The following is a 13,224-nucleotide window of genomic DNA, read 5'->3' on the forward strand; positions in this document are numbered from 1 at the left end:
CTCTTGCATATCGGATCAACTGAGATATATAAACCCTGTATGCGGGTGAGAAGGTATATTTGCATCATAAGTAAGGGAAGTTGACAATAGAAAAGTGACTAAAAAAATGATGTGGGTCATGATGAAAAAAATATTAAACACTACCTGAGGATGTGTTCATAAAATTTGACCAATCCTGGTTTTTCTGTTCTAGAGAGGAAGGTTTTAAAATATTTTATTTTTGTATCCCTATGATAAATTTGATTGCCTTCACTATGTATTGTGACGCTAACCAACGCTGTGACAATGATTTAAACAATGTTGTTTCTACACTACCTAAGGATTTAATATATCTTTTCTGAGATTTTCCTTGTGCATTCCTATGTAAAACTGTGATCGCCAAAGGTGAGCCCACCCTAACCCCCGGGTCATTATTTGATTTTTAAAAAAATGTTCACCAATTTGTTATCTTCTTTTGTGAAGAGGACTTGACACTTCATTTGAACAAATAAATGAATGCACTTTATCGAATGATTCATTGTTGCAAGTTTGTAATTGGCTCAGTGGTTCATGAGAAGAAGTCGAAAATGTTAAAGGTTACAGAAGGACAGGCAGACAGAAGCCCGACAAAATTTTACTAGAAAAACTCACTAGAGCATTCGGCTGAGGTGAACTAATAAACAATAATGAAATATACAGAAAGGCACCTTAAGATAACTTAAACTAGTGATAGATCCATAGGGTTGCCTCTCACGGGACACGGCATATTATCTATATTAACAATGAAGCTAAGATTAAAACCTCATACATGATTTTTTTTTAAATCTTTTTTTTTCCTGTTTGCCTACAACCGATATTCCTAACTGATAAATCAACTTCGGAACATAAATTGATCATAAAACTTGATAAAGTGTCGAAAGTGATGTCGAAGACTTCAAATGAATAGAAGACCTGAATTATTAAATAAAACGTCCATTTCTTATGTCAGAAATATTGAGCTATCATTGCTTTGCATTGTTGATCAAATCTCGGTAGACTTACTCTTCTATCGGTCTCGAAAAAGGATGCTCCTGTTATTATATTGTTCATTTATCTGACGGGGTGTGGTGAAAGAATACATTTTCATCATTGATTTCTCTCCTATTCTGCAGAAAAAACAAAAGTTCGAAATATGAATTTTTAAACTTTAAACATTCTTGAACCGAAGAAAGCTGACATGCTTTTATTTAAAACGGATATGTTGTAAGTCAATTACAGTGCCACTCAAGTGAATACCATTTGACTTTCTGGTTTGAAACACGCAGCCAATGCCAGTTCTTTTGAAGCAAAATATAATTAAGCAACTACACGACATCAATTATTAAGGATCCATTTAGATTGCCAACTTCCAAACCATCAGCGGCTCGCTATTTGTCAAAAATTATTGGGAGCATTTCAGACATAATGGTAAGTATATTTTACTTGAAAATATAAAAGTAAAATTATAAGCTTTAAAATTTGATGCCGCTGACTGACGTTTTTCGGTTTAGAAAACATGTTCTATCAGCTCTAAACACTTTATATTTATGATAATTTACAAAGCCCTAACAATTTATCGAAATATTTTCAATTTGAAATGAACAATAGTCAACTACCGAGAACATCAACGACATTACCATTGTTTATTTATTATAACCAAAAAATAAACAAACAAAAAAAATAAAAACAAAAAACCTTTAGGCAAATTGCATTTGGATTTTATATGAACGCTCCTTCATTGAATATAAAGTGAGTATACAATACTTTTCAAATTTTGTCAAATTTTGCCCTATACTGGCATACAACGGTCAATGACCTCTGTTTATACAATTCATCATAAAAATGAAAATATATGTATTATAATGAAAAAAAAAGTTTGTTTTCAATGATAAATGTTAAATTGATGTGATTTTTTTCTCTCGTAAATTTCAATCGTCAAAATTACATACTAGTAATTTGAATTTATTATGAACTTGGTTTAACTCAAATTTTTGTAAACCTGAATTACAGTGGTACGTTGATTGAAATGTTTGTTAGAGGTTATGTATATTTCAATTTAATGAAAATTAGATCTTTGATCGGCTAGATCCGCAATCGAAAAGGTTACTTAAGTACAGTAGTGTACACTTGTTTTTATGTCAAGTATGTTCCGTGTTTCCTTTGTTGGTTATCAAAAGAACGATATATTGAAATCTACTAAGCTAACGTCACCCTGGTCATTACACTATTTTAAAAAAAATGTTTAAAAAATCAAGCGATTTCTGAAATAACAAGTTAAAGTATTAATGACCGTTTTTAACTGTTATTTATTACAAAATGTTGTATAACTCCTTTTTCTCCTAAATTTGGTATAACAATTTATCTTGCATTTTTATTACTTTTGTAGAAAACAACTCGATGGGCGGAGTTATAGAAAAGTGTGGGTTATGTACAGAAAAGAAATCACACCTAACTATGGTACAATTATTATAACCAAAAAATAAACAAACAAACAAAATAAAAACAAAAAACCTTTAGGCAAATTAACTCAAAAGCGTCGACTCATACAACGGTCAATGAGACAATTCATCAATATATGTATTTAATAAAAAATTCGGTCGACATTTCTAAAATTACTTCATATTTTTAAGTCTTTGAATTCAGTTATTTTAAAAAAAACTGTATAAATAAATAACTGATGCAATCTATTTATCTTATTTATTTTACTTATGTAGTAGAAAACAATATATCATCAATAGATCAAGATTCTGTTCATTAATTAGTTTGTTACTTTTTTTTTCTAAATGTCCCTTTTGAGAAATGTTCACACATATCAAGATGCCTTAGAGAAGTGAGGGATCTTTTTTCGTGTCTGCACCTATTGCGACACCATACTTCGGTTTATTAAATCTGAAGGATCGGAGTCCACGTCCCGCAGTTGGTTTCGAACCTGCTACGTAAGGATCACCTCCTTATTCTGCGAGTCTATATAGCAAACGCTCTACTAACCACTGCGCCACGCGGACAACTACAAATTCTGATCGTGATATATAATAGAATCTTTAATATAGATCAGAAATGGATTCACTGAACTTTTTCTTATTGTAATATCGTATTTTAATCTTTAGAAAATCCAAAGTTTTTTTTTTAAAGATGAGATATAAAATCCAAAGTATTTAATGTTTGTTTAACTAGATATAAATAAGTCATGTAAGTTGGTATGATCGTTATTTCTTTGATACATTACTTATATTTTGGAGGTTTGAAAAAGTAAGAATAAAATTATTTTTCGTGTCTTATAAATTAACTTGAGTATAATTGTTGGTTGGTTGATTAACTTGGTGTATAGTCTTGTCGTTGTTTGTTTGGGATGTAGTCGTTTGTTGTTTAATTAACTTGGGTATATAGTCGTCTAGTCGTTGGTTGTTTGGGGTGTATAGTCGTCTAGTCGTTGGTTGTTTGATAAACTTTGGTGTATAGTCGTCTAGTCGTTGGTTGGTTCGAATCTTTTTTATGGTTGGTTACTTTGATACTTCATTTGTTTATCTTTTCTGCTGTTGTGGAATCTGACCATGCATGATTCAGAGGCAATCAGATTTGTGTAATATCCTTCATATCTAACTGATCTAATCGACCTGGAGGATAAAGAAGGTTGTCTATTAAATGAAATATTAATAAAAATACATGCATTGGTTAAATTCAGATCAATATAAATGATACTTTAGTTTATTTATTTTTTTATTTAATATAAATAACGAAAATATTTAATACTGACTGTCAAGAAGACTTTTTCAAAATTATCTAACGGAATGTATAAGCACTGTTGATTAAGGTCAAAGTCCTAGACTTGTATTCTCATTATTAAAGCAGGTGGTAATATCTAGTCATTTTAATTTTTAATTGGGAGACGTCGACAGAATAAAAATGTTTGAACTATTGTTTAAAATGTGCGTATGTCATTGTGACAGAATTCTTACTAAAATATTTATGTGCATTACAAACAACATCTTGAAAAGAAAGCCATTTTTTTATCCAAGCATGACCAGTGTTATCTGGGTAATTTTTCAAAATAGTACCTCACACTTCTAAAACAATATCTACATGTATGTAACACAACCAAAACTTACAATAGATGGTATCTTTTATTTCAAATTAATACAAAGTACTGTGAACATGCAATTTTGTCTCAAAAGCATAACACCTCATACACGAGCATGTCAAACATTTAAATTAAAATATTTTTATCTGTCAAGTAGTGAATCCAAAAGTCGATCTGTAATGATTTCGTCTAGCGTGCCTGTTCTCTTCAGGAGTTTTGTAATAATAGGTGATGCAGCTATTGGAGGGTGAGTAGTCCCACGCTCCTCACATTAAGACGGGCTGCAGCTATAAACGTGTAAAGATATCCCAGTGTGACATTCTTATCGGGATCAACAAACACAAACGACTTCAAGAGGCTTCTTACATAGACACCTATATGGTCATTTACTGTAATGCACTGGAAGTACGAAAAGGCAACAACCAGTTCGTAGTCTGACAGTTCAATTGTTCGGTGTAATTACTATTTTACTAATTGGTATTTGTTTGATACATTGCAAAATTTAAAGAATGAGCCTAGCGTGTATGTGTATAAAGTTGTCATTTCTTCAAGAAAGTTCAGCAAAAAGGAAATAATCACTATACTATGATAGGGTTTGGTGTGAGACTTGTATAAATAAAACAAGTCTTCTTTTTTTATTAGTTTATATAATCTCAAAGTCTATCCTATAGAAAGCTACCTTTATCTGACCATATAGGTGTCTATGTAAGAAACCTCTTCAAGTCATTTGTGTTTGTTAATCTCCGGAGAAAATTTATAAACCTTTTTGGTTAGGAACGATTCTGGTAGCAATAGGCACTACCTCTTTCTATTACCAGATATCAAGAATCAGTTCTCTAAATGCTGCAAAATACGAGAACCATTATGCATGGCCAAAAAGTCCTGAATTATTCAAGTTGATATTTATGTCAAATCGTTGTTTTATGCTTTATCGATGTTTGATGTAGCATATGTACTTTTCTTATCATGTTACACTAATATCTGAAACAGTACAGACAGATGAATATCTAATGTACTTTTCTGCTGTAGCTTTCTAGTATGTTAGTGTAAATTTTAGGGAGAGAGAGAGAGAGAGAGAGTCGTGTTCCATCGTATTTTCTCCGGAGAATAGATTGCTTTTGTGAATTCATCGGAAATAATACTGTTCTCTTTTCTTTGAGCATCTGACCAAAATCTTTAGAAATGTTAAGGTATATTTAGGTATCAAAGGTGTTCAGGGAGATCAAAACAACAATTTTAAATCTGTGTCTTAAATGATATCAAGCAACACCTCTAACATGCCACCTAGCCAGTGGGCAGTGCTTTGGCATCCGTATCCGCCCATGTCACACTTCTGGTTGCCACAGTTTTACGGTGCACTTCTGCAACAGTCCCGTGATATAATGTGAAATGCATTTAACCATGAAGAAAATTTTACTTTTAATTATCTTGTCAAATTTTTTTTCAACCAATTAAACAACTTTTGATTTGTTTTGTATTAAAATAAACAACTTCTAAGAAACACCTAGCAGCCACCATATTAAGTGCCCTACCGCTGTCCTACCTTCGCTCCAGTGTGCAATGTGGTGATGGAGTATTAGTATTTGTTCCAGTGTCGCGGAGTAAGGAGTTGATTGTTCCATCACGATTTCTATCGGTCCTTTGGTCCATCATATAAGGTCCGTTTCGCTGTAGGCGCTGGCATAAAAAAAAATTAGTAAAAAATTTATTTCAAGTTTTAGAGCTTGAACATAGACTCACAGTACTTTAATAATTGAGCTACATGTATCTGTCCTGGAGACCATACACTGCGAACAGTTTTCGAATTTGAATATCTTGTCGATTATAAAACATACTCAATCCAAAATTGCAGGATTGTATAATATTCCAGTTTAAACCAATGGTAAAAATGTGTTATGCTATAAAAAAGTAAGAGTTCAAATTTCGTTATGATATAAAAAAGTTATTTCAAATGTTATATTGATTTGAAATTTTGACTCAAGTCTGTTCTCAGTTAATGGTCTTGGGGCCTGGCCACCGATGATCGAACCTCTGACCCCTCGATCCTCCCTCCTTAAAGATCTTCGCCCTCTAAGACAGCACAGGTTTGTCCCCGGCAGATCTTTCACCTGTCACATCCTGTTCACGGTATCGAAGTAACGGGAGAATAGGAAAATACGATGGACCAGACCGGGAATAAAGCCAGGGTTGGTGTCTTCGAGGACAAATACCTTAAAGGAGGTAGCTACGTGAAGCTTGGGCGGATTTGATCTCAATGACCAGTTAATTCAGTTGGTAGAGCACCTGTAGTTATAAACTGATTATAGATTGGGGGGCTCGGTCTTGTCCGTCGCATTTTCTCCTTTCCTGTTGTATTTTGAGCCCAACAAAAAATTAATGACTTATTAAATAGAGTGGTTAAATAGTGTTATATGCACACAAGCTATAAAAATATTCTGAATTAAATGGTTTTTAATCTTTTGCACAGACATCAACAGGAAATTCTGCGCAGTTAACGGGTGAGTTGAGGAAATGATATGCATATACTAGCAGATAGAAATAAAATTAGATTTATTAATGGGTATGTACAAACGAGTAAAATACATTAAGTTAAAACACAACTGAAATACTTAAGGTTGAGTAAAAAAATACTTGTAGTAAAATGCAATCTCCTGATCATTTAGATTTCAAGAAATTTTTAAGTGTCAAAATTTCAATTTCAGAGGTAAGGACGCTATTTTCTGCGTTTGACAAGAATAAAGATGGATTCCTTTCTTCCAAAGAAGTTGCAGCGCTTCTGCAGTCAGGAAAACTCAGTGCCAAAGTTCCGTATAACGCAATACAAAAAATAGTGAGGGATGTGGAGAAGAAAGGTTAGCATCCTTATTACATAACTAAAACACAAAAATCTTGATATTTAATTGAGTATACATTGTAAAAATTGATCTCATAGCTACAAGAACAGCTGAATGTCTTAACGTATTTAGGTATATATTCCTATACGAGCATTCTTTTTAAAAATAATTGTATATTATATCCAAGATATTCGTTTATGCGTGGAAGATTTTACAAGTTTATTCGGTAATTCTCTTTATTGCTTGATTTTCCCCTGATGCAGCCATTTAATATTACTCTTGTTCATTGTAACCCAGAAGTTAATGAGTCCAAAGGGAATTTCTTGAAATGAAATCAATAGTTGAACTCTGTACTTGTAGTATTGATATTGTAGGAGCTCAAGCCTAAGTGGAACTTTCAAATTAATATCTTTGTTACGTTATTGGTGCACAGAGGAATTGATAAATTGGCGATTTATGCTACTAATATCCTCATTCCGTAAACCCGCAAGGAAAAATAGATTTTTTAAAATTATGTAATTATATGATTGATTAACTGTTGTTTAACGTCCCTCTCGAGAATTTTTCAATCATATGGAGACGCTATCATTACCGGTGGAGAGCTATAAATTTTAACCTATGCTTGGCACTTATAGCCATTGAACTGGGAGGGATATTTTTCATGCCAGCACCTACTGCGACATGGGACCTCGGTTTATACGGTCTCATCCGAAGGACCGGTCTGCAAGTCCCACAGTGGGGTTCGAACCCGCGACGTAAGGATCGGCTCTTTACTTCGCGACTCTAGAGCAGACGCTCTAACTGCGCCTTGCGGGCGACTTGTAATTATTTAAAGAAATCTATGCCAAAATCACGTTCTGTTTTTTTTAAATTTATGATTCTTAAGAAAGTAAACAACTCACGGGGAAATGTACAGCTAAAATAATTGTGTGTAAATTATTTCATTGGTTTTCATTTGTACACACTTTATTCATCACACATGTAAGCATTTATTATAATATCATAAACAAGCACGAAACATTCTTCAATGACCATATGTGAACTTGCATATCAGGTATTTTAAATATATGATAAATAGAATATATAGACTTGGAATATATTAGTAATAATCAATAAAAAAACAAATATGACAAATCACACATCAGCCCTCGAAAAATTAGCAATATCAAATAGGGATTTTTTCCATTTTGCTTTTCCTAATAAAATTCACCTGGGGCTGATATGACATATGATATGGATTTTAGTATGTGATATTCTCTATATAATTTACATCTTAAAAGGATATTAATAAGAAAATATTTAGTAGTCACGATGGCAAGGAAAACAAATTTCCAGCCCCATAAAAAAAATCCACAAATCTAGCTACCATTATTATCTATAAGAAATGAGATGGAACTAAAAAAGAAAATACTCTAGGGATACTAAAAAGAAAAAGATACATAATACAAAATGAAGATGTGGTATGAAGTCGAAAACAAAACATTACAATTCATTTTTAATGATCTCTGTTTTTTCAACTACAAATGTATGTATACCAAATCAAAACGCGGTTTAAAATTGTAGTAATTCAAAGTATATAAAGGTCCCCTTAATTATTGAATTCTCTCCCTTTAAACAAACACAAACTGTTTTGGGGAAGAAGTAAATTCTCTCTAAATTTTAGGTTTCTAAACTAGCTATAATGACAAATCTGAAGATTGATTTTTAATGATAACTGGATTTATTTCTTATGTTTAAGACATTGTATCTCCAATCCACTATCGCTAATAAGCTCCTTGGTCTTCCTATCCAATTATAAATTTCCATGCCATATATATTTTTTTAAAGATTTTTTACTGTAGAAAATTCACGATCACTATCACTTCAACTAATAATTTACTAAATTCATGTATATAAATTTACTAGAGCTTTTATAGTAAAGTTACAGACCATTTCAGTTGAGAAAAAACGATACTGCATTTGGTAAATTTTTAAATATACCCATATCATCAAGTAGTGCAGTTTGAAGCCCCTATCATCAAGTAGTGTAATTAAAGTTTGTTCACGTTACACCTACGTAATGAAGATTTATGGTTAACAAGATTCAAATTTTACAAGGAGTATCGACCAACATCTGCGGTTATTTTGGAAGACGTTTTAGCAAATCCCGTCATTGCCATAAAACCAGTGTAATTCTACAATATAATTATCAGATGGTATTTCTGCCTTTCTTATGTGATCCGTACCAAAGAAAACACTTTCTGTATAAAAATTAATATTTTATGACAAGTACTTTAAGAATCCAAATATATAAATGTTGCTTCTTGGAATCAATAACTGACAAGGGTATTTTAAATATACACACACAGCTTACTACTTGATGCATAGACACACTATAATACATCTTGAATGATATATGGAGATAGCAAACAGCATGAACACTCAAGTTCAAAAGTTCGTTTAAACAATACAAATGAGGGGCAAGGCAAACACGGACCTCTAAAAACACCAACGTGGGATCACTTGCCATGGAAAAGTAAGCAACCCCCTGCCGACCGATCTCACTCGCGTGCCCATTGTCATAAACGGAAAAAATCCGTAGAGAATTTAATGTGTAAAAAAATGGCTGAACAATTTATTTTAAAAAACGTCCATCAGCATTTAATTTAATGATCGATTGCTTTTGCTAACAGAGTCTTTGTATTGATCATAGAACTTACGAAATGGTGACTTAAAAAAAAGACTGTTGGTATTCTTGTTTCATCATCTTGTTGACAATATCTTACCTCGATTTGGAAATGCTCACGAGTACGTCAGAGTAGAGCATGCACCTGTGAATTGAATGAAATGGGAGATATAAACCTTTTGGTATATCAATAATTGCCATTTAAGGAAGGGTTAAGGATTGAACAGTTAAAGTATATGTCATGAGAAATTCAGTAAAAATGTCACTACCAATTCAAATGAGAATGGTGAATGGGTCGGGGGATAGCTGTCCAGAATCTAACTATTCACCATGTTGCTAGTCAGCAGTATAAGGCAGATGTTTGGGACCTTTCCATCCGAAAGTATTGCCCATCTATGGGGTCCCCAATAGGTACACTGTAATTATAGCTTTGCAGACCCAGTGGTTTTGAAGAAGTCGAAAATCTTCAAAGAAAAGAGAGAGACGATCGAATAACAAAATTCGCTCAGAGAAGTGCACTGAACTTTCATTTCAGATGAGCTAAAAAAACTATAATAAACGTCCAACTTGAAAGTAATTATTTGATAAATGCAAATTTATCATACCAACATATCAGGTATTGGATTGATTGGAGTTAACAATTCATGTCAAATTAAATGGCTTATATCGACTTGAATCTAATTGTCTTCCTTTGAGCAGACAAAAAGATGGTAAACCTGACACAGTTTACAGAACTCCTCGGTGAATACTGTCCCGATTTTAACCCGATGGCGGACATGATGGAGGCTTTCAAAGTTTTTGACAAGAATGGGGACGGTGTGATTAGTGTTTCTGAGCTACGACAGGTCATGAGTAACCTAGGAGAGCGTCTGACTGACAGGGAACTTCAAAAGATGTTTCGGGACGCAGATCAAGATGGTGACGGCGAAATTAATTATAATGGTAGTAAACAATTCTATACATTCGAATTTTTCATTTAATTTGACTGATATACAATGTAATTTTATTTTCATCCCCTTTTCAGAATTCTTAAAAATGATGATGCACAGTTAAAAAAAGAAATGGACCAAAAGAGCACCAAAAATTTCTAGCACAGCTATGTTTAAACGAGACGGTAAAAGTCATGACTTTATGTTATATATCACTACATGTACCAATGTCCGAGTTTTTCACATTAAATATGGTTTTAAAAATTGCATTTCTAATTTGTATTTTAATTGAGTGATTTTTACAAATACAAATTGAACCAGTTTCTTTTTATTTCTAGAAGAGACTTCACATTATTGCTCTCGATAAGAGTGCTTGTAACATTATTTTAAGTGATTTTTAACTAAAATTTCATTGCAACGCATGTTAATGGAATTTATGAGAGAAAAATATTTTAATCATTCAAGTGTTAATGTCCATTTTTTTTTTAAATTGTACTTTACCTGAAGCTATATGTTTCCTGTATATAAAGTGTTTCCAAACTTAAAGATTAAAACACTGAAAATGTTACTAGAATACATTAAAATAAAGTTTTCAATTACTTAAAGTTAAATAGTTAACAATTATATATAAAGTATTCCTGTAGGTATATATAATAGTATTATGGTTTTATATAGTTTACCATAGCGTTATGGTCAAAGACTAAAATATACTCGGTTTTTATTTATCAAGGCTACAAGGATTTTGTTAATCTTTGTCACTATTTATAACTTTATTATTATGTCAACAATCAACAAAAATATATATACTTACAATACAGTTTTGTGACCAAAAATCAAATGATTATTTAACTTTCTTTCTAATATATATAACACTCTTTCTTGCATTGTAATTTATTCAAATGACTCATTTGTTATAAATATATTAAACGATTTATTGTACTATATAGAAAAATAGTAGTTATGTTGAATAGAAAAGTGTAACTCAGAGCATGATTTAATGTTAACAGATCATCGTTTACTTGTAAGAACATATATTACAATTCTGTATGTTTAATCATCTTTTTAATGTCCATTTTTTTTTAAAACCCTAGTCAATTAACTAAAGTTAAATAGTTAAATAAAGTATTCCTGTAGGAATTGTTTCCATAGTATGCTATACTTGTCAACTAGAAATAACTTAATTACAGTAGTTGGATATTATGTTAACAGATCATCGTTTACTTTAACAATTTTCAATTTTCTACTTTTTGACTGTTATTCAATAACATATTTTTGTATAAAAATTATTGTTATATAGCATTAAAGAAAGAGGAATTGCAGAAATAACTTAAGTTGTTATTCAATAACAATTTTTTCATAAAAATTATTGTTATATAGCATGCACAAAGTTACAATATTCAAAAATAAAAAAAATTGAAATAAATGAAACTTGTTATAGGGTCAAACAGATAAGGGTATTGACAAAAATAATAAAAATGGAATTTTCATTTTAAAATACAGTTTAATTAAGTATGCCAGAAATGTATAAAACAAGGTCAGTTATTGACAAACAAGTTGATGAAATAGGAATATCAGCAGTCTCATTAAATGTCTTCAGAAACGATACAATGACCTTGTCTGCAATTGCAAACTACCAATAAGTCAAATGCTGACTGATGTTTGTCATACTTATTTTTAATAATGGCTGTTATTTACACAATAAATTGCCCACTTATTCTTCTGCTATTTCCTGATCATGACAAGGATCACACAGCGGGTTTGACAGCTCGACAGGGGATGCTCACTCTTTCTATGAGCCAAATCCACCTCTGGTGTTTCGGAGGTCCGTGTTTGTTCTGCTCCTATTTTGTACTGTTTTATGGTACCAATTGCGCCCCGTTATAAGCAGACCTATTTTTGTATTTTTATGAAGCAGAACTTGTGCAAAAACTTATGTGTGAACAGAAGAAAACACAAGCTGTGGCCTTCAACTCGACATTTAGATATATCGACGACGTATTGTCTATTAACAAAGGTAATTTCCATTCTTATACGATATATCCTGGTGAGCTTTAGAAAAAAGATACCACAGAGTCTGACACATCTGTTTCATATTTGGATACGTGTATTTTACTTGAAAAAGATGTTAATAGTAATCTAACAACCAAGCTCTATCATTTACGTGATGACATTAACTTTTCTATCGTCAGCTTCCCTTACTTATGCAGCAATATACTTTCATCGCCTTTATACAGAGTTTATATATCATTGATACGATACGCAAGAGCATGTTCTACGTATGAAAAATTTCTAAAACGAGGTAAATTAGTCGGACAAGTTGATGAAACAGGAATATCAACAGTCTCGTTTAAAGTCATCATTTCTTAAGTTCTACGGTCGATACCATGACCTTGTCAGCAAATACAATTTATCATTGAGTCAAATGCTGACTGACATTTTTCATACTAATTGTTGGTCCATTATTTATACACTGAATTGACGACGGATTTTTCCGTTATTTTCCGATCATAACAAGGACCACATGGCGGATGTGACCGGTCGGCAGGGGATGCTCACTCCTTCATGGCAACTAATCCCACCTCTGATGTTTTGGAGGTCCGTGTTTGCTCTGCTCCTATTTTGTATTGTTTTATGGATTTTTTTTATCTTCAATACTGTTCCTTATCTCCCTATGTTTCATTCAAAATCACATGTAAGTTTTGAATATTTATATTATTCCAG

At 32.2% G+C, this 13,224-nt stretch overlaps 1 protein-coding gene across 1 annotated transcript; it reads left to right on the top strand.

The window, feature by feature from the left end:
* Positions 1–995: 995 nt before the first annotated feature.
* Positions 996–10,730, top strand: LOC134252503 (uncharacterized). Its single transcript, XM_062734999.1, has 5 exons — positions 996–1,425; positions 6,543–6,573; positions 6,778–6,927; positions 10,274–10,516; positions 10,599–10,730. Exons 1-5 carry the CDS (start codon positions 1,423–1,425, stop codon positions 10,625–10,627), a joined length of 456 nt encoding a protein of 151 aa, XP_062590983.1. The 5' UTR covers positions 996–1,422; the 3' UTR covers positions 10,628–10,730.
* The last annotated feature ends 2,494 nt before the right edge of the window (positions 10,731–13,224 follow it).

This window comes from Saccostrea cucullata, unplaced genomic scaffold (assembly GCF_032062105.1).
Source record: "Saccostrea cucullata isolate Sc308-1 unplaced genomic scaffold, CSIRO_AGI_Scuc_v1 ctg167, whole genome shotgun sequence".
Taxonomy (NCBI): domain Eukaryota; kingdom Metazoa; phylum Mollusca; class Bivalvia; order Ostreida; family Ostreidae; genus Saccostrea; species Saccostrea cuccullata.

What these genes read in the sequence shown, in the direction of transcription:
- LOC134252503 (XM_062734999.1), top strand. An exon ending in GAGGGATGTGGAGAAGAAAG is followed by an intron (nt 6,928 to 10,273) that starts GTTAGCATCCTT and finishes TCCTTTGAGCAG; the next exon opens with ACAAAAAGATGGTAAACCTG. An exon ending in CGGCGAAATTAATTATAATG is followed by an intron (nt 10,517 to 10,598) that starts GTAGTAAACAAT and finishes TCCCCTTTTCAG; the next exon opens with AATTCTTAAAAATGATGATG.